The 24,785-nt window shown below is 44.5% G+C and overlaps 1 protein-coding gene across 1 annotated transcript in view; it reads right to left on the bottom strand.

Annotated features, from left to right (window-relative positions):
* Positions 1–2,013: 2,013 nt before the first annotated feature.
* Positions 2,014–24,785, bottom strand: part of LOC137346291 (H-2 class II histocompatibility antigen, A-U alpha chain-like) — a 41,857-nt gene continuing 19,085 nt past the window's right edge. Inside the window, exons 3-5 of the mRNA XM_068009772.1 lie at positions 21,938–22,219; positions 14,715–14,862; positions 2,014–2,327 (exon numbers count right to left, since the gene is read on the bottom strand). Coding sequence (XP_067865873.1) covers positions 14,717–14,862; positions 21,938–22,219 — 428 coding nt within the window. The 3' untranslated portion in view covers positions 2,014–2,327; positions 14,715–14,716. The remainder of the gene's footprint in view (positions 2,328–14,714; positions 14,863–21,937; positions 22,220–24,785) is intronic.

Here is a 24,785-nt window from a genome sequence, read left to right as displayed (position 1 = left end):
AAACCATCAGGGATCAGCACAGACTGGGGATCGGGACCTTTACCCGGTAAACCATCAGGGATCAGCACAGACTGGGGATCGGGGCCTTTACCCGGTAAACCATCAGGAATCAGCACACTCTGGGGATCGGGGCCTTTACCCGGTAAACCATCAGGGATCAGCACAGACTGGGGATCGGGGCCTTTACCCGGTAAACCATCAGGGATCAGCACAGACTGGGGATCGGGAACTTTACCCGGTAAACCATCAGGGATCAGCACAGACTGGGGATCGGGAACTTTACCCAGTAAACCATCAAGAATCAGCACAGACTGGGGATCGGGACCTTTACCCAGTAAACCATCAGGAATCAGCACAGACTGGGGATCGGGACCTTTACCCAATAAACCATCAGGAATCAGCACAGACTGGGGATCGGGACCTTTACCCAATAAACCATCAGGAATCAGCACAGACTGGGGATCGGGACCTTTACCCAGTAAACCATCAGGAATCAGCACAGACTGGGGATCGGGACCTTTACCCAATAAACCATCAGGAATCAGCACAGACTGGGGATCGGGACCTTTACCCAATAAACCATCAGGAATCAGCACAGACTGGGGATCGGGACCTTTACCCAATAAACCATCAGGAATCAGCACAGACTGGGGATCGGGACCTTTACCCAGTAAACCATCAGGAATCAGCACAGACTGGGGATCGGGGCCTTTACCCAGTAAACCATCAGGAATCAGCACAGATTGGGGATCTGGACCTCTACGCAGTAAAGCATCGGGGAATCAGGAGAGACTGATCACATGACCCTTCCAAAACCTGCTCCCCGGAACTTACCCAACTGCTGAAGATCTATGGCTCTGGCTGGAGGTTTTTTGCCATACTTAATTCCATCTGCTACCAGGTTCAGTGGAGATGCAAAGGAGGTCTGGGTGTTAAAGCTTCCCGGGCTTCATGCTGCTGAGGTTAGGGGGACTTGCTGCTCACCTCGAGCCCCTCCAGCTGGATTGCTGCTCAGAGTTAACATTGAGGCTTGTGCGATAGGGACCTCCATTATTATCCAGCAGGGCTTTGCCTTCTTTCTGACGACACCCGCTCTACCTCACCATCAACTTTCTTGACCTCTTCATTGCCCATAGATTATCAGACTGCTTATCCAACATCTGTTAGCGGATGAGCAGAAACTATCTCTAATTAAATACTGGGAAGATTGAAGCCATTTATTCATTCCCCATTCCAAACCTCATTGCCCAGCTATCTACTCCATCCTTCCCCTTGGTAACTATCTGAGACTAAACCAGTCTGTTCACAACCTTGGGTCATATTGAACCCCAAGATGAGTTTCTGACCATATACCTACACCATCATGAAGATAGCTGTTTCCACCTCCATATCATCACCCAACTCTGCCCCTGCCTCAGTACATCTGCTGCCGAAACCCTCATATTTGCCTTTGTTACCCCCAGACTTGATCAACACACTCCTGGCTGGCCTCCCACATTCCACCCTCCATAAACTGAAACTCACCAAACTCACCCAAAACTCTGCCCTTTGCTCTAACTTGCATCAAGTTCTGGTCATCTACCACGCCTGTGCTCACTGATGTACATTATCTCCTGGTCAAGTAACGTCTGAAGATTAAAAACTCTCATCCCTGTTTTCAAATCCCTCCATAGCCTTGCCCCTCCCTATCTCAGTAATCTCCTCCAGCCCCACAACCCTTCAAGATAGCTGTGCTCATCTAATTCTGGCCTCTTGAGCATCCCTAATTTTAATCACTCCATCATTGGTGGCTGTGCCTTCAGTTGCCAAAACCCTAAACTCTGGAATCCCTTCCCTACACCTCTCAATCCTACTTCAAGGCACTCCTTAAAACCTACCTGTTTGACCAAAAATTTGGTCATCTGCTCTGTTGTTGCCGAGGAAATTAAACAGAACTGTACGGAACATTATCGGGAATTGACTATTGGGACATGATGGTGAAAGTGCAATACATCAAAAAACTATTAGTCTGGAGATTTGTACAACTTTTAATGAAATCTCTGACACCACAAACATCTTAATGAGCTGACATTGTTCATCTGGCACAAGAACAGGAGATGTTACTAACAAATTAGTTTATCTTTGAAAAAGATGATTTAAAAAAATGATCACGCATTATGAAGACGTAATTGTATCAAACCGAGAATAAAATCAATGTCCCGTGACTTCAGAAATGAGTTGCAATTCACTGCTGCTTTATACCAAGCGACAAGAGGGTACGGTACGACGATGAGAAAACACAATGTGATGACAGGATGCGGTGCGGCAAAATGTTCTCTGCCTCCCACCTAAATTGAAAAAAAGAGTAATCAAAAACTGGGCACATTCATTTCTTGTCTTGTTGTCTGCCCATTCAGACAATCAGTAACTTGGGCTTATCCTTTTTTTAAATTCGTTTTTTTGTGGGATGTGTACGTCACTGACTGGACCAGCATTTGTTGCCCATCCCTAATTATCCTTGAACTGAGTGGTTTGCTAGGCCATTTCAGAGGAGATTTAAGAGTCAACCACATTGCTGTGGGTCTGGAGTCACATGTAGCCAGATCAGGTAAGGACAGTAGATTTCCTTCCCTAAAGGACAGTAGTGAACCAGATGGGGTTTCATAATAATCGACAATGGTTTCATGGTCACCATTAGACTAGCTTGTTAATTCCAAATTTTATTAATTGAATTCAATCTGCCTTGCAGGATTTGAACCCATGACCCCAGCACAACATCCTGGGCTCTGGCTTACTTGTCCAGCGATATTACCACTACGTCACCGCCTTTCCATTGTATAATATGTATAATTTATAGGATTTATATGTAATTAGATATCAAAACATCTTTTTCAGCAGTGCCACAATATACAATGGGCAAAACAGCCACCTTGTTGTAATGTCATGACTAATAGGGTTGGATTATGAGATCCTCTAACTCAAGATCTACCCGACTGACTGCTATCTTTCATAAACCAGACTGCAATTCACAAGCCTGGAAGAGGTGAGTCGTGCCTCGTGTTTCGGAATGTCATTTTTCACTGTTGCTGAATGTTGCATTTGACCCCGAGATAAGTCTCAGACCACATATTAACACCATCGCTAAGACTGCTTATTTCCACCTCTAACATTGCTCGACTCCATCCCTGCCTTGGCCTATCTGCACTGAAACCCTCATTCATGCCTTTGTTACCTTAAGACTTGGTTATTGAAATGCACCCCTGGCAGGCCTCCCACATTCCTCCCTCCATAAATTTAAGCTAATCGAAAACTCTGCTGCCTACGTCTTAGCTTGAACCAAGTCTGGCTTGCTTATCACCCCTGTGACCTACACTGGCTCCCAGTCAGGCAAAGCCTCAATTTTAAACATTTTTATCCTTGTTTTCAAATACCTCCATGGCCTTGCCCCTCCCTATCACTGAAATCTGCACCAGCCCGACAACCCTCAGAGTTTCTCCGTGTTTCTGAATGCTGTTTCACAGTATTTCTGAATGCTGTATCTGAATGCTGTTTCCCGGTGTTTCTGAATGCTGTTTCTGAATGCTGTTTCCCGGTGTTTCTGAATGCTGTTTCCCGGTGTTTCTGAATGCTGCTTCCCGGAGTTTCTGAATGCTGCTTCACAGTATTTCTGAATGCTGTTTCCCGGTGTTTCTGAATACTGTTTCTGAATGTTGTTTCCCGGAGTTTCTGAATGCTGTTTCTCAATGCTGTTTCACAGTATTTCTGAATGCTGTTTCCCGGTGTTTCTGAATGTTGTTTCCCGGAGTTTCTGAATGCTGTTTCTGAATGCTGTTTCACAGTATTTCTGAATGCTGTTTCCCGGTGTTTCTGAATGCTGCTTCACAGTATTTCCGAATGCTGTTTCTCGGTGTTTCTGAATGCTGTTTCTGAATGCTGTTTCCCGGTGTTTCTGAATGCTGTTTCCCGGTGTTTCAGAATGTTGTTTCTCGGTGTTACTGAATACTGTTTCTGAATGCTGTTTCTCAGTATTTCTGAATGCTGTTTCCCGGAGTTTCTGAATGTTGTTTCTCGGTGTTACTGAATGTTGTTTCTGAATGCTGTTTCACAGTATTTCTGAATGCTGTTTCCCGGAGTTTCTGACTGCTGCTTCACAGTATTTCTGAATGCTGTTTCCCGGTGTTTCTGAATGTTGTTTCTGAATGCTGTTTCACAGTATTTCTGAATGCTGTTTCCCGGAGTTTCTGACTGCTGCTTCACAGTATTTCTGAATGCTGTTTCCCGGTGTTTCTGAATGTTGTTTCTCGGTGTTTCTGAATGCTGTTTCTCGGTGTTTCTGAATGCTGTTTCTGAATGCTGTTTCACAGTATTTCTGAATGCTGTTTCCCGGTGTTTCAGAATGTTGTTTCTCGGTGTTACTGAATACTGTTTCTGAATGCTGTTTCACAGTATTTCTGAATGCTGTTTCCCGGAGTTTCTGACTGCTGCTTCACAATATTTCTGAATGCTGTTTCCCGGTGTTTCTGAATGTTGTTTCTCGGTGTTTCTGAATACCGTTTCTGAATGCTGTTTCTCGGTGTTTCTGAATGCTGTTTCCCGGTGTTTCTGAATGCTGTTTCACAGTATTTCTGAATGCTGTTTCCCGGTGTTTCAGAATGTTGTTTCTCGGTGTTACTGAATACTGTTTCTGAATGCTGTTTCACAGTATTTCTGAATGCTGTTTCCCGGTGTTTCTGAATGCTGTTTCCCGGTGTTTCTGAATGCGGTTTCTGAATGCTGTTTCTCGGTGTTTCTGAATGCGGTTTCTGAATGCTGTTTCTCGGTGTTTCTGAATACTGTACCTGAATGCTGTTTCCCGGAGTTTCTGAATGCTGTTTCCCGGAGTTTCTGAATGCTGTTTCCCGGTGTACCTGAATGCTGTTTCTGAATGCTGTTTCTGGGTGTTTCTGAATGCTGTTTCTGGGTGTTTCTGAATGCTGTTTCCCGGTGTTTCTGAATGTTGTTTCTGAATGCTGTTTCCTGGTGTTTCTGAATACAGTTTCTGAATGCTGTTTCTGAATGCTGTTTCACAGTGTTTCTGAATGCTGTTTCACAGTATTTCTGAATGCTGTTTCACAGTATTTCTGAATGCTGTTTCCCGGTGTTACTGAATACTGTTTCTGAATGCTGTTTCACAGTATTTCTGAATGCTGTTTCCCGGTGTTTCTGAATGCTGTTTCTGAATGCTGTACCTGAATGCTGTTTCCCGGAGTTTCTGAATGCTGTTTCCCGGCGTTTCTGAATGCTGTTTCTGAATGCTGTTTCACAGTGTTTCTGAATGCAGTTTCTGAATGCTGTTTCCCGGTGTTTCTGAATGCAGTTTCTGAATGCTGTTTCCCGGTGTTTCTGAATGCAGTTTCCCGGTGTTTCTGAATGCAGTTTCCCGGTGTTTCTGAATGCAGTTTCTGAATGCTGCTTCCCGGTGTTTCTGAATGCTCTTTCTGAATGCTGTTTCTGAATGCTGTTTCTGAATGCTGTTTCTGAATGCTGTTTCCCGGCGTTTCTGAATGCTGTTTCTGAATGCTGTTTCACAGTGTTTCTGAATGCAGTTTCTGAATGCTGTTTCCCGGTGTTTCTGAATGCAGTTTCCCGGTGTTTCTGAATGCAGTTTCCCGGTGTTTCTGAATGCAGTTTCTGAATGCTGCTTCCCGGTGTTTCTGAATGCTGTTTCACAGTGTTTCTGAATGCTGTTTCACAGTGTTTCTGAATGCTGTTTCACAGTGTTTCTGAATGCTGTTTCACAGTGTTTCTGAATGCTGTTTCCCGGTGTTTCAGAATGTTGTTTCTCGGTGTTTCAGAATGTTGTTTCTCGGTGTTACTGAATACTGTTTCTGAATGCAGTTTGCCGGTGTTTCTGAATGCAGTTTGCCGGTGTTTCTGAATGCAGTTTGCCGGTGTTTCTGAATGCAGTTTGCCGGTGTTTCTGAATGCAGTTTGCCGGTGTTTCTGAATGCAGTTTGCCGGTGTTTCTGAATGCAGTTTGCCGGTGTTTCTGAATGCAGTTTGCCGGTGTTTCTGAATGCAGTTTGCCGGTGTTTCTGAATGCAGTTTGCCGGTGTTTCTGAATGCAGTTTGCCGGTGTTTCTGAATGCAGTTTGCCGGTGTTTCTGAATGCAGTTTGCCGGTGTTTCTGAATGCAGTTTGCCGGTGTTTCTGAATGCAGTTTGCCGGTGTTTCTGAATGCTGTTTCCCGGTGTTTCTGAATGCTGTTTCTGAATGCTGTTTGCCGGTGTTTCTGAATGCTGTTTGCCGGTGTTTCTGAATGCTGTTTCTGAATGCTGTTTCCCGGTGTTTCTGAATGCAGTTTCTGAATGCTGTTTGCCGGTGTTTCTGAATGCTGTTTGCCGGTGTTTCTGAATGCTGTTTCTGAATGCTGTTTCCCGGTGTTTCTGAATGCTGTTTCCCGGTGTTTCTGAATGCTGTTTCCCGGTGTTTCTGAATGCTGTTTGCCGGTGTTTCTGAATGCTGTTTGCCGGCGTTTCTGAATGCTGTTTGCCGGCGTTTCTGAATGCTGTTTGCCGGCGTTTCTGAATGCTGTTTGCCGGCGTTTCTGAATGCTGTTTGCCGGCGTTTCTGAATGCTGTTTCTGAATGCTGTTTCCCGGTGTTTCTGAATGCTGTTTCTAAAAGCTGTTTGCCGGTGTTTCTGAACGCTGTTTCCTGGAGTTTCTGAATGCTGTTTCTGAATGCTGTTTCCCGGTGTTTCTGAATGCAGTTTCTGAATGCAGTTTCCCGGTGTTTCTGAATGCAGTTTCTGAATGCAGTTTCCCGGTGTTTCTGAATGCAGTTTCTGAATGCAGTTTCCCGGTGTTTCTGAATGCTCTTTCTGAATGCTGTTTCCCGGTGTTTCTGAATGCTGTTTCCCGGTGTTTCTGAATGCTGTTTGCCGGTGTTTCTGAATGCTGTTTGCCGGCGTTTCTGAATGCTGTTTGCCGGCGTTTCTGAATGCTGTTTGCCGGCGTTTCTGAATGCTGTTTGCCGGCGTTTCTGAATGCTGTTTGCCGGCGTTTCTGAATGCTGTTTGCCGGCGTTTCTGAATGCTGTTTCTGAATGCTGTTTCCCGGTGTTTCTGAATGCTGTTTCTAAAAGCTGTTTGCCGGTGTTTCTGAACGCTGTTTCCTGGAGTTTCTGAATGCTGTTTCTGAATGCTGTTTCCCGGTGTTTCTGAATGCAGTTTCTGAATGCTGTTTCCCGGTGTTTCTGAATGCAGTTTCTGAATGCAGTTTCCCGGTGTTTCTGAATGCAGTTTCTGAATGCAGTTTCCCGGTGTTTCTGAATGCTCTTTCTGAATGCAGTTTCCCGGTGTTTCTGAATGCAGTTTCCCGGTGTTTCTGAATGCTGTTTCTGAATGCAGTTTGCCGGTGTTTCTGAATGCAGTTTGCCGGTGTTTCTGAATGCAGTTTGCCGGTGTTTCTGAATGCTGTTTGCCGGTGTTTCTGAATGCTGTTTGCCGGTGTTTCTGAATGCTGTTTGCCGGTGTTTCTGAATGCTGTTTGCCGGTGTTTCTGAATGCTGTTTGCCGGTGTTTCTGAATGCTGTTTCCCGGTGTTTCTGAATGCTGTTTCCCGGCGTTTCTGAATGCTGTTTCTGAATTCTGTTTCCCGGTGTTTCTGAATGCTGTTTCCCGGCGTTTCTGAATGCTGTTTCTGAATTCTGTTTCCCGGTGTTTCTGAATGCTGTTTCCCGGTGTTTCTGAATGCAGTTTCTGAATTCTGTTTCCCGGTGTTTCTGAATGCAGTTTCTGAATTCTGTTTCCCGGTGTTTCTGAATGCTCTTTCTGAATGCTGTTTCCCGATGTTTCTGAATGCTGTTTCCCGGTGTTTCTGAATGCAGTTTCCCGGTGTTTCTGAATGCAGTTTCCCGGTGTTTCTGAATGCAGTTTCCCGGTGTTTCTGAATGCAGTTTGCCGGTGTTTCTGAATGCTGTTTGCCGGTGTTTCTGAATGCTGTTTGCCGGTGTTTCTGAATGCTGTTTGCCGGTGTTTCTGAATGCTGTTTGCCGGTGTTTCTGAATGCTGTTTCTGAATGCTGTTTGCCGGTGTTTCTGAATGCTGTTTCTGAATGCTGTTTGCCGGTGTTTCTGAATGCTGTTTGCCGGTGTTTCTGAATGCTGTTTGCCGTTGTTTCTGAATGCTGTTTCTGAATGCTGTTTCCCGGTGTTTCTGAATGCTGTTTGCCGGTATTTCTGAATGCTGTTTGCCGGTGTTTCTGAACGCTGTTTCCTGGAGTTTCTGAATGCTGTTTCTGAATGCTGTTTCACAGTATTTCTGAATGCTGTTTCTAAAAGCTGTTTCCCGGTGTTTCTGAATACAGTTTCTGAATGCTGTTTCTGAATGCTGTTTCACAGTGTTTCTGAATGCTGTTTCACAGTATTTCTGAATGCTGTTTCACAGTATTTCTGAATGCTGTTTCACAGTATTTCTGAATGCTGTTTCCCGGTGTTACTGAATACTGTTTCTGAATGCTGTTTCACAGTATTTCTGAATGCTGTTTCCCGGTGTTTCTGAATGCTGTTTCTGAATGCTGTACCTGAATGCTGTTTCCCGGAGTTTCTGAATGCTGTTTCCCGGCGTTTCTGAATGCTGTTTCTGAATGCTGTTTCACAGTGTTTCTGAATGCAGTTTCTGAATGCTGTTTCCCGGTGTTTCTGAATGCAGTTTCTGAATGCTGTTTCCCGGTGTTTCTGAATGCAGTTTCCGGGTGTTTCTGAATGCAGTTTCCCGGTGTTTCTGAATGCAGTTTCTGAATGCTGCTTCCCGGTGTTTCTGAATGCTCTTTCTGAATGCTGTTTCTGAATGCTGTTTCCCGGCGTTTCTGAATGCTGTTTCTGAATGCTGTTTCACAGTGTTTCTGAATGCAGTTTCCCGGTGTTTCTGAATGCAGTTTCCCGGTGTTTCTGAATGCAGTTTCTGAATGCAGTTTCCCGGTGTTTCTGAATGCTGTTTCTGAATGCTGTTTCACAGTGTTTCTGAATGCTGTTTCACAGTATTTCTGAATGCTGTTTCCCGGTGTTTCAGAATGTTGTTTCTCGGTGTTACTGAATAGTGTTTCTGAATGCAGTTTGCCGGTGTTTCTGAATGCAGTTTGCCGGTGTTTCTGAATGCAGTTTGCCGGTGTTTCTGAATGCACTTTGCCAGTGTTTCTGAATGCTGTTTCCCGGTGTTTCTGAATGCTGTTTCCCGGTGTTTCTGAATGCTGTTTCCCGGTGTTTCTGAATGCTGTTTCCCGGTGTTTCTGAATGCTGTTTCCCGGTGTTTCTGAATGCAGTTTCCCGGTGTTTCTGAATGCAGTTTCCCGGTGTTTCTGAATGCAGTTTCCCGGTGTTTCTGAATGCAGTTTCCCGGTGTTTCTGAATGCTGTTTCCCGGTGTTTCTGAATGCTGTTTCTGAATGCTGTTTGCCGGTGTTTCTGAATGCTGTTTGCCGGCGTTTCTGAATGCTGTTTGCCGGCGTTTCTGAATGCTGTTTGCCGGCGTTTCTGAATGCTGTTTGCCGGCGTTTCTGAATGCTGTTTGCCGGCGTTTCTGAATGCTGTTTGCCGGCGTTTCTGAATGCTGTTTGCCGGCGTTTCTGAATGCTGTTTGCCGGCGTTTCTGAATGCTGTTTGCCGGCGTTTCTGAATGCTGTTTGCCGGCGTTTCTGAATGCTGTTTGCCGGCGTTTCTGAATGCTGCTTCCCGGCGTTTCTGAATGCTGTTTGCCGGCGTTTCTGAATGCAGTTTGCCGGCGTTTCTGAATGCACTTTGCCAGTGTTTCTGAATGCTGTTTCCCGGTGTTTCTGAATGCTGTTTCCCGGTGTTTCTGAATGCTGTTTCCCGGTGTTTCTGAATGCTGTTTCCCGGTGTTTCTGAATGCTGTTTCCCGGTGTTTCTGAATGCAGTTTCCCGGTGTTTCTGAATGCAGTTTCCCGGTGTTTCTGAATGCAGTTTCCCGGTGTTTCTGAATGCAGTTTCCCGGTGTTTCTGAATGCTGTTTCCCGGTGTTTCTGAATGCTGTTTCTGAATGCTGTTTGCCGGTGTTTCTGAATGCTGTTTGCCGGTGTTTCTGAATGCTGTTTGCCGGTGTTTCTGAATGCTGTTTGCCGGCGTTTCTGAATGCTGTTTGCCGGCGTTTCTGAATGCTGTTTGCCGGCGTTTCTGAATGCTGTTTGCCGGCGTTTCTGAATGCTGTTTGCCGGCGTTTCTGAATGCTGTTTGCCGGCGTTTCTGAATGCTGTTTGCCGGCGTTTCTGAATGCTGTTTGCCGGCGTTTCTGAATGCTGTTTGCCGGCGTTTCTGAATGCTGCTTCCCGGCGTTTCTGAATGCTGTTTCCCGGCGTTTCTGAATGCTGTTTCTGAATGCAGTTTGCCGGTGTTTCTGAATGCAGTTTGCCGGTGTTTCTGAATGCTGTTTGCCGGTGTTTCTGAATGCTGTTTGCCGGTGTTTCTGAATGCTGTTTGCCGGTGTTTCTGAATGCTGTTTGCCGGTGTTTCTGAATGCTGTTTGCCGGTGTTTCTGAATGCTGTTTGCCGGTGTTTCTGAATGCTGTTTGCCGGTGTTTCTGAATGCTGTTTGCCGGTGTTTCTGAATGCTGTTTGCCGGTGTTTCTGAATGCTGTTTGCCGGTGTTTCTGAATGCTGTTTGCCGGTGTTTCTGAATGCTGTTTGCCGGTGTTTCTGAATGCTGTTTGCCGGTGTTTCTGAATGCTGTTTGCCGGTGTTTCTGAATGCTGTTTGCCGGTGTTTCTGAATGCTGTTTGCCGGTGTTTCTGAATGCTGTTTGCCGGTGTTTCTGAATGCTGTTTGCCGGTGTTTCTGAATGCTGTTTGCCGGTGTTTCTGAATGCTGTTTGCCGGTGTTTCTGAATGCTGTTTGCCGGTGTTTCTGAATGCTGTTTGCCGGTGTTTCTGAATGCTGTTTGCCGGTGTTTCTGAATGCTGTTTCCCGGTGTTTCTGAATGCTGTTTCCCGGTGTTTCTGAATGCTGTTTCCCGGCGTTTCTGAATGCTGTTTCCCGGCGTTTCTGAATGCTGTTTCTGAATTCTGTTTCCCGGTGTTTCTGAATGCTGTTTCCCGGCGTTTCTGAATGCTGTTTCTGAATTCTGTTTCCCGGTGTTTCTGAATGCTGTTTCCCGGTGTTTCTGAATGCTGTTTCCCGGTGTTTCTGAATGCAGTTTCTGAATTCTGTTTCCCGGTGTTTCTGAATGCAGTTTCTGAATTCTGTTTCCCGGTGTTTCTGAATGCTCTTTCTGAATGCTGTTTCCCGATGTTTCTGAATGCTGTTTCCCGGTGTTTCTGAATGCTGTTTCCCGGTGTTTCTGAATGCAGTTTCCCGGTGTTTCTGAATGCAGTTTCCCGGTGTTTCTGAATGCAGTTTCTGAATGCTGTTTGCCGGTGTTTCTGAATGCTGTTTGCCGGTGTTTCTGAATGCTGTTTGCCGGTGTTTCTGAATGCTGTTTGCCGGTGTTTCTGAATGCTGTTTGCCGGTGTTTCTGAATGCTGTTTGCCGGTGTTTCTGAATGCTGTTTGCCGGTGTTTCTGAATGCTGTTTGCCGGTGTTTCTGAATGCTGTTTGCCGGTGTTTCTGAATGCTGTTTGCCGGTGTTTCTGAATGCTGTTTCCCGGTGTTTCTGAATGCTGTTTGCCGGTATTTCTGAATGCTGTTTCCCGGTGTTTCTGAACGCTGTTTCCTGGAGTTTCTGAATGCTGTTTCTGAATGCTGTTTCACAGTATTTCTGAATGCTGTTTCTAAAAGCTGTTTCCCGGTGTTTCTGAATGCTGTTTCCAGGTGTTTCTGAATGCTGTTTCTGAATGCTGTTTCCTGGTGTTTCTGAATGCTGTTTCCCGGTGTTTCTGAATGCTGTTTCTGAATGCTGTTTCCCGGTGTTTCTGAATGCTGTTTCCCGGTGTTTCTGAATGCTGTTTCCGAATGCTGTTTACCGGTGTTTCTGAATGCTGTTTCTGAATGCTGTTTCCCGGTGTTTCTGAATGCTGTTTCCCGGTGTTTCTGAATGCTGTTTCTGAATGCTGTTTCCCGGTGTTTCTGAATGCTGTTTGCCGGTATTTCTGAACGCTGTTTCCTGGAGTTTCTGAATGCTGTTTCCCGGTGTTTCTGAATGCTGTTTCTAAAAGCTGTTTCCCGGTGTTTCTGAATGCTGTTTCCCGGTGTTTCTGAATGCTGTTTCCTGGTGTTTCTGAATGCTGTTTCCCGGTGTTTCTGAATGCAGTTTCTGAATTCTGTTTCCTGGTGTTTCTGAATGCTCTTTCTGAATTCTGTTTCCCGGTGTTTCTGAATGCTCTTTCTGAATGCTGTTTCCCGGTGTTTCTGAATGCTGTTTCCCGGTGTTTCTGAATGCTGTTTCCCGGTGTTTCTGAATGCTGTTTCTCGGTGTTTCTGAATGCTGTTTCTGAATGCTGTTTGCCAGTATTTCCGATTGCTGTTTCCGATTGCTGTTTCCGATTGCTGTTTCCCGGTATTTCTGAATGCTGTTTCTGAATGCTGTTTCTGAATGCTGTTTCTGAATGCTGTTTCTGAATGCTGTTTCCCAGTGTTTTTCAATGCTGTTTCCGAATGCCGTTTCCCGGCGTTTCCGAATGCCGTTTCCCGGCGTTTCCGAATGCCGTTTCCCGGCGTTTCCGAATGCCGTTTCCCGGCGTTTCCGAATGCCGTTTCCCGGCGTTTCCGAATGCCGTTTCCCGGCGTTTCCGAATGCCGTTTCCCGGCGTTTCCGAATGCCGTTTCCCGGTGTTTCCGAATGCATTGCACTAAATCTGGTTTTGTCAATGGATTAACAGACAGGAAGCTGCGATTAAGGACACACCGGGCATTTTCAACTTGGCAGGCAGTGAACAGTGGAGTGCCACAAGAATCAGTGCTGGGGCCTCATCTATTTACACTCTATATTGTTGACTGAGATGAAGATACAGAGAGTAATAAACTGTTTGCTGACAATACGATACTCGATGGAAATGTAAGCTGCGAGACAGACACAAAGAGGCTGCAAATAGATATAGACAGATTAAGTGAGTGGGCAACAAGATGGCAGAAGTAATATAATGTGGCAAAGTGTGAGATTATTCTCTTTGGTTGTAAGAATAGAAAAGCAGAATATTTTTTGTAAAGGTGTGAAACTTGTAAATGTTGATGTTCAGAGGGACTTGGGTGTGCTCGTACACAGGTCACAGAAAGTTAGCATACATGTCCAGCAAGTAATTAGGAAGGAAAATGACAAGTTAGCCTTTATTGCAAAGGGATTGGAGTACAAGAATAAAGAAGTCTTGCTACAATTGTACAGGGCTTTGATGAGACGACGCCAGGAATACTGTGTGCAGTTTAGGTCTCCATATTTCAAGAAGGATATACATGCATTGGAAGCAGTGCAGCGAAGGTGCACATGAAAGGGTAGTCCTATGTTGAGAGGCTGAGTAAATTGGGCCTATATTCTCTGGAGAATGAGAAGAATGAGAGCTGATCTCATTGAAACATACAAGATTCTGAAGGGGCTTGACAGAGTAGATACAGAGGTTGTTTCCCTTGGTTGTGGAATCTAGAACATGGGGGCACAGTCTCAGGATAAGAGGTCAATCATTTACAACTGAGAAGAGGAGAAATTTCTTCACTGAGATGTTAATGTTTGGAATTCTCTATCCCAAAGGGTGTGGATGCTTCATCACAGAATATATTTAAGGCTGGGATAGACAGATTTTGGTCTCTCAGAGAATCAAGGAGTATGGCGAGTGGGCGGGAAAGTGAATTGAAGCCCAAGATTAGCCATGATCATATTGAATGATGGAACAGGCTCGACGGGCCATATAGTCTACTTTCGCTCCTATTTCTCATGTTTGTGTGCTTTTATTTTATCAGATTAGGATATTCCTGAGAGAGTTTCCAAAGATATCAATGGCCAGAGATTGACAAAGATTAACAGTGACTGACAGCACAATATAACTGCAGTTAGAAGATACAGAGATTGTTACTGTTCTTCTGAGGATACTGTTATTAGAAGATACAGAGATTGTTACTGTTCTTCTGGGGATACTGTTATCAGAAGATACAGAGATCGTTACTGCTCTTCTAAGGATACTGTTATCAGAAGATACAGAGATTGTTACTGCTCTTCTGAGGATACTGTTATCAGAAGATACAGAGATTGTTACTGCTCTTCTGAGGATACTGTTATCAGAAGATACAGAGATTGTTACTGCTCTTCTGAGGATACTGTTATCAGAAGATACAGAGATTGTTACTGCTCTTCTGAGGATACTGTTATCAGAAGATACAGAGATTGTTACTGTTCTTCTGAGGATACTGTTATCAGAAGATAGAGATTGTTACTGTTCTTCTGCGAGTTAATTGGTGGTCAGAGACAGTGCCAATGGGGATGAACGTGCTCAACAGAATGGCTTGAAAGGCTTCAAAACTGAATTAAGTATTGAAATGCTATGTGCAGCTCTAAAGTAACTTTAGATGGTGAAGATGTCTCCCTGTCCTGAAGGTGCTAGCACTTGCTGGGACTCCATCCTGCACCTTATCAAAGTACTGACTCTTCATGTGTCAGTGAGTGTTGACGGGTGTCCAACAGCCTAGCTCAATCCTGTCCACATATGTACACTTTGCAGCAGGGTTCAATGGCCAACAATCATGAGTAGGGACCAGGTTGAGAGTGTCATCCAGTAGCATTAACAATATACACAGACAGTGAAATGTTCCTGTCTCATGTACTTACCCCTAGATCCCTTGTTGCTGAGCTTGCAGCCGTTGTCTCTCTTTGATCAGTAAGATGATCCCTACAACAGCGCTGATGATTCCCAGGGTGAGTCCCAGAGCACAGATCACTGTCCCAGGACCAGACTTTTCCTCAGGTACCTCAGGTTCTGTATAGAAAAATACAAGAAAGGAATGAGTGTCTCACAGTGAAACACAAGGGGAATACAACTATCGAGAGACTAGTTAACAAATTCACACTGCTGGTGGGAGCCTCGCACACATCAACAATTTGGATACCCACTGACCACAAATGTCCATAGCACTGTGGGCTACAGTCAGTCACACACCTGAGGTTCTATAGGCTGGGAGCTATTGCTGGTGACAAATGTTCTAATCTGGAAGGTCAGTTGGTGAAGGACGATACTGGAGCCAATATTTACTCAGTTTCACATTTATTTACAGAGTGAAACATTAAAAGCATACACCTCCTAACCCAACCACTACATAGTTTCATTAAGTGTCGCTTTATATGTGCTCAACTGAAACCCCAATTAATGATACCACATGCATACAATTAAACACAATATTGCTTTGCCCAGTTAGAGCACCATTGCAGTAATGGATGTCCCTTTATAGGCAGGACATTAAACCCATAGAGAACGTAAGTGTAGATTCACCAGGATGCTAACAGGAATAAGAAATTAGTTACAAGCAGGAATTTGAGATATTCATATAATGATACACACAAGGTGGCCATTTGGCCTATCCTGCCTGTTACTCTGCCCTCATTAGAGCTATCCAATTAGTCCCATTCCCCCACAGCTTTGTAATTTTTTTTCTACTTCAAGTTTTTATCCAATTCTCTTTTGAATGCTACATTGAATCTGCTTCCACCACCCTTTCAGGCAGTGCATTCCAGATCACAACAACTCACTGTATTAAGAAAATTCTCCTCACCTTTCCTCTGATTCTTTGACAATTATCCTTAACCTGTGACCTTTGGTTACCGATCCTCTTGCCGGTGGCAACAGTTTCTCTGTATTTAGTCTGATCAAAACCCTTCATAATTTTGAAAACCTCTATTAGATCTCCCCTCTGCTCCCTCTTAAAGGACATTGAGACTATTTCCACTGGATCAGCGATGGCTAAAATGAGGTTTAATCAAGATTTTAAAATTTTGTAGGGTTTTGATGGAGTGCATTGTGCCTCTACTAGGAAAATCAGTGATGAAGGATCAATTTAAAATGATAACTAGAAGAGTGAGCAGTGAGGTTAGGAAGTTTCTTCAGATAGAGGGGTGTTGTAGTGTGGAATACTTTGTCACAGGGACTGGTTGAGGCAGCAATCATTGTATTAGGTAAGTGAAAATTGGAAAATATTTAAAGCAGAGGAAGATACAGGAACTTAGGAAGAGTGCAGGGCAGTGGAATTCGTTTGGAATTGATACAGGGCTACGGGGAGAAAGTGGGATTCATTGGATATTGCTCTGTTGGAGAGTCAACACAGATATAATGGGCCAAATGGCCTCCTCCTGCACTGTAAATGTCAATCGTTCTAATGGCAGATTAGTGGTAAATGTGTTTGTATGACACTTCCCTGCCCACTTTTTAAACTCTTCCACTGAAATAGAGGACTATTATAAAAACACATTAATTGTTCACTCATACCATCGACATTTATTTTTAGATTTGTGTTGCTGCAAACCCTGAGGAGGGTTTTCCTCAATTACTGCCCATAAAAAGCAGATTGGAGGAGAATGGCAAATTGCAGAAATAGGTTGATGATGCCTCCTAACGAATCCTCACTGCTGGAATCAGTGACTGGGATCTTTCAGTTGCACTATTTCTGATACACAAACACAAGAAATAGGAGTGGACCATATGGCCCATCGAGTCTGCTCCATCATTCAAAACAATCATAGAACAAAGAACAAAGAAAATTACAGCACAGGAACAGGCCCTTCGGCCCTCCAAGCCTACGCCGATCCAAATCCTCTATCTAAACCTGTCGCCTATTTTCTAAGGGTCTGTATCTCTTTACTTCCTGCCCATTCATGTATCTGTCTAGATACATCTTAAAAGACGCTATCGTGCCCGCGTCTACCACCTCCGCTGGCAAAGCGTTCCATGCACCCACCACCCTCTGCGTAAAGAAATTTCCACGCATATCCCCCCTAAACTTTTCCCCTTTCACTTTGAACTCGTGTCCCCTTGTAATTGAATCCCCCACTCTGGGAAAGATCATGGCTGATCTTGGGATTCAACTCCACTTTCCCACCTGCTCACCATACCCCTTGATTCCTTGAGAAACTACAATTTTCCAATTTTACCTTTAAATGACACTGCAGTGGGAGTTTGGAAAAGTACAATGGCCAATTCTCCTTCATTGCTGATAGAGGAACAGCACAAAGGAAAGAAAGTGGTGAGGGCGCTATGGTGGCAAAACTGGAGATAGGAGAAATGGTCACCTCTCCCCCTCCCAACATCTCAAACTGCTTGTTCTTTTTCAAAGCCAGTTTCTGGTCTGACATTTTGAGGAGGCTTATGTCTTCTTCAAACTTCAGCCTTCCCATCTTGTGTGCAAAAGTGAATGCTTCACTATACACCAGCAGTGGTGGTCTCCCAATGAAGTGCCAAGATCATTCCCCACATATCTAATTGATCTCAACTTAGGAAAAATGGGTTAGGTCACGGTGGGGTTGGATTGACAGCAGATGTCTCTCTGTAATCCAGTTCTAGCTGCAGTCTTGCATTGAAAGAAATTCCCCTTGATATCGCAAAATGAACAAGGTTTTACATGAAATTAGGAGTGGCAATGGAGGGGGAGGGGCCCAGGGGAGGAGATGTGAGGGAGGAATGGTGTCAGGGGGAAGGAAGGGGCAGGAGATTGTGGGGGGTGAGCAGTGTCTGGGGCAGAGGGAGGCGATGGCGATTGGGAGTGATGGTACAACAGCTAGGGGGAAATTGGGAGAGGAGGCGTTGCTGGGTGAAGAGGTTGAGAGGAGGGAGCAATGGTTAGGGGAGATCAGTAGGGGGTGAACTGTGTCTGGTCAAGGATGGAGAGGGGAGGGTATTGGGATGGAACAAGTGGAAGCTGGGGAGAGGGGAGGCAGGAGATTGGGAGGGTCTTATCATGACTGAGTGGGAGAGACAGAGATTAGGAGTGAATGAGAAATATCTGGACGGGGTAGGTAGGAGATTTGGAGGGATAAGTGGTGGCTGTTGGGGGAAGGAGGACGAGGGGATTGGGAGGGGACAAATGGTGGCTGGGGGGAGAAAGGAGGGAGGAGACTGGGAGGAAGGGAGTGAGGAGATTGGGAGTGGACGAATAGCAGTTTGCGGGAGAAAGGAGTGATAAGATTGGGATGAATGGTGGCTGTTGGGGTGTAAGTGAGGAGATTGGGAGAACATAAATAGGAGCAGGAGTAGACCATAAGTCCCCTCGAGCCTCCTCCGTGATTCAGTCTGATCATGGCTGATCTTCTGCCTCAACTGCCTCTGCAAGTTCCCCTCCAAGTCACACACCATCCTGACTTGGAACTATATCACTGTTCCTTCACTGTCGCTGGATCAAAATCCTGGAACACCCTTCCTAACAGCACTGTGGGTATACCTACCCCACATGGACTGCAGCGGTTCAAGAAGGCAGCTCACCACCACCTTCTCAAGAGCAATTAGGGATGGGTAATAAATGCTGGCCTAGTCAGTGACACCCACATCCCCATGATCAAATAAAAAAAACCTCCACTTTCCTGCCCACTCCCCATATCACTTGATTCCTTGAAAGACCAAAATATCTGTCTATCCCAGCCTTGAATATACTCAATGGTGGAGCATCCACAACCCTCTAAGTGAAGAAATTTCTCCTCATCTCAGTCTAAAATGATCCACCCCTTATCCTGAGACTGTGCTCCCATGTTCTAGATTCCCCAGCCAGGGAAACAACCTCTCAGTGTTAGCCCTGCCAAATCCCTTCAGAATTTTGTATGTTTCAATCAGATCACCTCTCATTCTTCTAAACTCAAGAGAATACAGGCCCAATTTACTCAGCTTCTCATCATAGGATAACCCTCTCCTCCCAGGAGCCAATCCAGTGAACCTTCGCTGTACTGTCTCCAATGCAAGTATATCCTTCCTTAGATGTGGAAACCAAAACTCACCAAAGCCCTGCACAACTCAGAGTCATAGAGAGATACAGCACTGAAACAGGCCCTTCGGCCCACCAAGTCCGTGCCGACCATCAACCACCCATTTATACTAATCCTATATATTAATCCCATTGTTTCCTCTCACATCCCCACCTTCCCCTACCTACACTAGGGGAAGTATTTTTTTTTTTTACAATGGCCAATTTACCTATCAACCCACAAGTCTTTGGCACGTGGGAGGAAACTGGAGCACCCGGAGGGGACCCACGCTGTCACAGGGAGAACTTACAAATTCTGCACAGGCAGTATCCAGAACCGAACCTGGGTCGCTGGAGCTGTGAGGTTGCGGTGCTAACCACTGCGCCACCCTTGTAACCGTAACAAAACTTTCTTGACTTGTACTCTGGTTCCTTTGCAATAAAAGCCAACATGCCATTTGCCTTCCTGATTGCTTGCTGTATCAACATGCTAACTTTCTGTGTTTCTTATGCGAGTACACCCAAGACCCTCTGAACATCGACATTTAAAAATGTCATGCCTTTTTAAAAACACTCTGCTTTTCTATTCTTATTGCCAAAGAGAAGAACCTCAGTCTTCCTCACATTATACTGCATCTGCTACCTTGTTGCCCAATCACGTACCCTATCTATATCTCTTTGCAGCTATTTTGTGTCCTCACAGTTTATGTTCCCACCTAACTTTGTATTGTCAGCAAACTTGGATGCATTACTCTCGGTCACTTCATCTAAGTCATTAATACAGATTGTAAATAGTTGAGGCCCCAGCACTCCACTAGTTACAGTTTGCCAACTTGAAAATCTCCCATTTATCTGTACTCTCAGCTTTCTGTCCATTAAACAATCCTCTATCCATGCTAATATTTTACTCCCAACTCCACAAGCCCTTATCTTTCATATTAACCTTTTGTGTGGCACCTTATTAAATGCCATGTGGAAATCCAAGTATACTACATCTACTGGTTCCCCATTATCCACCCTACTGGTTACATCCTCAAAAAACTCGAATAAATTTCTCAAGTATGATTTCCCTTTCATAAAACCATGTTGACTTTGTCTGATCATACCATGATTTTCTAAGTGCATTGTTAAGTCTTCCTTAATAATGGATTCCAGCATTTTCTCAACAACTGATGTCAGACTAACAGGGCTGCAGTTTCCTGTTTTCTCTCTTCCTCCATTCTTGAATATCGGTATTACATTTGCTAACTGCCAATCCGCTGGGGCCATTCTAGAATCTATGGAATTTTGGAAAATCATACCCAGTGCATCCACTATCTCTGCAGCAATCTTTTTTAGAACCCTAGGATGTAGGCCATCAGGTCTTGGGGATTGTCGGCTTTTAGTCCCTTAAGTTTCTCTAATACTTTTTTTCTCTACTGATATTAATTACTTTAAATTCCTCACTCTTATTAGACCCTTGGTTACCCTCTATTTCCAATACATAATTTGTGTCTTCTACTGTGAAACAGACAAAATACTTTTTCAATGTCTTTGCCAATTCCTCATTACCCATGATAATTTCTCCAATCTCAGCCTCTAAGGAGCCAACATTTACTTTAACTACTCTCCTCCTGTTTATATACTTGTAAAACCTCTTACAATCTGTTTTCATATTGCTGGCTGATTTGCTTTCATATTTTCCTTTTTTCCTTTTTATCAACTTATTTGTTGCCTTTTGCTGGCTTCTAAAACTCTCAATCCTCAGGCTTACTACTATTCTTTGCAACATTATAAGTCTCTTTTTTAATCTAATACTATCCTTAACTTTCCGAGTAAGCCATGGATGGATTTTTCTTGCAGAGTTTCTGTTTTTTAATGGAATGTATTTTTGTTGGACATTTTGAATTTAAAAAAAATATTTCCCATTATTTATTTATTGCCATACTTTTTTAGCGTATTCACCGAATGAACCTTAGCCAGCTCAGCCCTTATATCTATGTAATTGGCTTTGTTTAGCTTTAAGATTCTTGTTTTGGATTTGAGTATGTCTCCTTGAAGCATAATATAGAGTTTAGTTGTATTATGATCACCTTTTACAAGAAGATCTTTTACAATGAATAGAAGATCTTTTACTGTGGGAGGGGGATGAGTGCGGTTGGGATGGAGGGGTGGAGGATATTGGGAAGGGACAAGTAGTGGCTGGGGAGCAAGGAGGGCATGGAGAGATTTGGAGGGGGAGTGGTGGCTGGGGTGTAATCGGTAGGGCGTGCATGGTGTCTGGGCAGGGAGGAAGGGGGAGGTGATGGGAGCAGCCCATTGGCTGCGGTGAAGGGTGGAAGATTGGGAGGGGTGAGTGGAGTCTGGGGTGGGGGAGAGGAGGGGAGGAAATTGAAGGGATGGGGGAAGAGCGGTGTCAGGGATGAAGGAAAGGGTGAGCAGATTAGGATGGGAGCAGTGGCTGTGAGAGTGAGATGGGGGAGGATATTGGGGGGGAGGATTGAGGGGGAACAAGACATGTCTGGCAGCAGCCCATAGTTTTAACTTGGAACTGAGAGTTCCTGCTGGCTCCACAAGCAGGCTCATTTGAATTTTTAATAGCTGAATTTTGAAATCAAGCAAAGTCACTTGCAGAGGGTTGAGGGAGGGGACAGAGAGTGGAGGAGAAAGGCAAGGGGAAGAAGAAGGTACAGCGAGGCAAATGGAGGGGAGGATGAAAACTGGTTGAGGATGATGAGGTCTCTGGCCTTTCACCATCCAGTGAGTCGGAATGGATAGAGTGTTAAGGGGGACGAGAGTGACAGTACAGCAATGGGGAGAGGAGAATACAGAGATCAAGTGGGCAATTTAAAGGGGAAGAGGTGGAGCACTGAAGGGAGTGAGGGGGTGATAGGAAGGGGTGGTGGGGAAGTAAAATGGTGGAGGATGCGATTGGAGTGAGGGGGAAAGAAGTAATGACTGGGTGAATGGATGGGAAGAGCGCTGTTAAGGGCCATATATTCTCCTTTTTTGGAGAAAAACGTAAATCTGGGGCTTTGTGTACAAGTGAAGAACAGGAAGTGTAGTTTGTGTACTGCACAGCAGCTTGTCATAAATCAGTGATGAAATCAGATCCTAGCTCATCAAATCCATACTCACCCCAGAATACAGTAGCTGGCTGCTCCAGACCCTCGTGCTCCACGTGGCAGGAATACATGTCTCCAGAACTCGGGACAAAGCTCAGGTATGCGAATCTCTGGTAGGAATAATCCTTTTTTATATAGTACTCTGTGATGCTGTCTCTGTCAGTCACTACTTCATTGTTTTTTCTCCACTTCATGGTAATCCTTGGAGGGTAGAATCCATCAGCCAGGCAGATCAATGTGTTGGGCTGACCCCATTTTACACTGTCTTCAGAGTACATGGCAATCTGTGGGGGAACTGTGGGCAGAGACAGGACAAAGCATGGGTACAATTAACTGATGTGGTGTAGTGTTACAACCGACCGCTCCAGTCAAAGCCCGCAATCAAAATATTTGAAACTGATTGGGGTGGGAGAAATGCACTGATAATTCAATCCCGTTGCTCCAAAGATCGCCTAAGATATCATTTTAAACTTTCCAAATTAAAGAGAGGTCCAGCCAAATAGTACCATCTATTAACCCCCGAATGAGGCTAACCAAACCAGGTGTCTTTAAATCAACAAATTAACTGTTTAATTTTTAAAAAACTAAATTCTTAAGCACTATGAAGATATAAACAACATTTAAATAGAAAAAATTAGAGTCCTTGCAAATTTACAGTCCAATGTTGCTCGAAGTCCTCACAGCTGTCCGAAGAGGAAAAAAAGGTTCTTCAACAGTAGAACAGTCCGTAGTCTAATTCCAGCAATAAGTGATGCTTTCCTTCTTCAGCGATGGATTTCAATAATTAACCACTTGCGAACGCTTTCAATAGAATCAATCTGACTCTAGAGTTTGAGGGATAAAAGATTGCCACAGTCTACCTTCTCTTCCTTCAGTTTAAATTATCAGAGATCTCTGTTTTGGCTTGACTTTTTTAGAAATTTGAGAGATAATAATAATTAAACAGACTAGATTCTCTTCCTTCAGTTTAAATGGCTGAGAGCTCGTCTTTCAGGTGGTAACACCAGCTGTCTGTCTGTGTCCTCCGAGAACAGACTGTCTTTGACGAAAAATCCAGTTCAAAAAATAATTGCAACATTATATATTCGATCCTGGGTCCCTGAATGGCTGTTGGCGGGTAACCAGGATGCATTTTCTGAAGCTGGTTGGTTCCCTCTCCATATGGTTATATCGAAGGACAACCAAAATGCACTTTCACTAACTCCTGAGGCTTGCTTGTTCTTAAAGCAGTACGGCTCCTTTCCCAGCCTTAAAGACACACCACGTAGTCCCCTGAGGAAAAAAAACTACAGGACCATGACACCTCCACCCCCAGCGGAATGAAACGCCATTCCTGAAATGTGTTTCATTACAATGGGTAAAAAAAATACAAATTGAAAAAACGCTAACACATTTTCTATGCATTTACTGGTATACACTTCTCTAAAATGTTAAGAGTACAGCAACAAGTTCCACCAGAACATTTCAGCTTTAAAAATTTTCAAAAGGTTGTTCCAATTAACCCATTTCAAATTTATAAGCATAGTCTTCCAAATGTTTCGTGTTTTCCTTCCATGTGTCCCCATTGTCCATCGCCTCAGCCAGGTGAACTGCACAGCAAGGAACACTGACCACTACTGGGTTCACTATTCTCTGAGAAGTTTTTCAAGTACCCCTTAACCTGTGTGGCATCACTTGACACTGGAAAGCCCTGTCCGTTGTAACAGAAGCTGATTTTTTCTTACCCTGGGGCGTCAAAGGAATTTGACAGTATCCCTCCAACACATCTGTCTCTTTAAGACACATTGTGTTGCCCACTCTGTCCATACAGTCCTTTAAATAAGAACTTGAGTAGGAGTCTGCCTTCTTTGCCACAGTGACCTTTCTAGAGTCTATGCAAGTTTGAGCCGTCCCACCAGGTTTAGCCATCAAGACCATCCGCGAATTCCAGCTGTCCTGACTAGGTTCAACTAAGCTGCCCTTCAGCATGCATTGTACCTCTGCTTCCACTTGGGCCTGTCTGTCTGGACCTAAGCAACAAGGATGTTTAGTTTAGTTTAGAGATACAGCACTGATACTCGGCCCACTGAGTCTGTGCTGACCATCAATCACCCATTTATACCAATCCTACACTAATTCCATATTCTTACCACATCCCCACCTGTCCCTACATTTCCCTACCACCTACCTATACTAGGGGCAATTTATAATGGCCAATTTACCTACCAACCTGCAAGTCTTTTGGCATGCTAATGGGATAGTTGGAGGTTCAGTCTGAGAATTTCCTAGGCCTACTGCTGCCTCATCCTCACTATCCTTTTCCTTCTCAACAGTCCCGATCACCTGACATATCTTTACTGGCTTATCCTCCTCCCTGTAGTAATGTTGTTTGAGCACATTAATGTGACACTATTGGTTCTTCTTCCGGCAATCAGGGGTGTCAATCAAGTAACCTACCTTACCCACTCTTTTGATCACTCTATATGGGCCACTGAACCGTGCTTTCATTGGTTCTCCCTGTGACGGCAACAACACGAATGCCTCATCCCCTGGTTTTATGACAGGTTGAGGTTTCCCCACCATTTGACAGGTGTGGCATGCCCTTCAAAATTATCTCATATCCTTTGTAAGACCTGGCCAGTAATAATGTTTGCTTATGTGTGATTTGTCTTCCGAATTCCCCTATGTCCTGCAAAAGGAATGTTGCCTGCTAACCTTAATAATCCTTGTCGATATTTAGGTGGTACCACTATCTGTTCAACAACTGTCCAGTCTTCATTGGCAGGCCTTTGAGGTCGTCTCCATTTCCTCCTAAAAACCCCATTTGCCATATAATAGCCTTCTGGAACTCCTTTCGCCTCTGCTTCTGACAGAGTTGTCTG

This window comes from Heterodontus francisci, chromosome 29 (assembly GCF_036365525.1).
Source record: "Heterodontus francisci isolate sHetFra1 chromosome 29, sHetFra1.hap1, whole genome shotgun sequence".
NCBI lineage: Eukaryota > Metazoa > Chordata > Chondrichthyes > Heterodontiformes > Heterodontidae > Heterodontus > Heterodontus francisci.
Note: the sequence above shows the minus strand (reverse complement) of the source record. Positions and strands in the feature narration are given on the sequence as shown.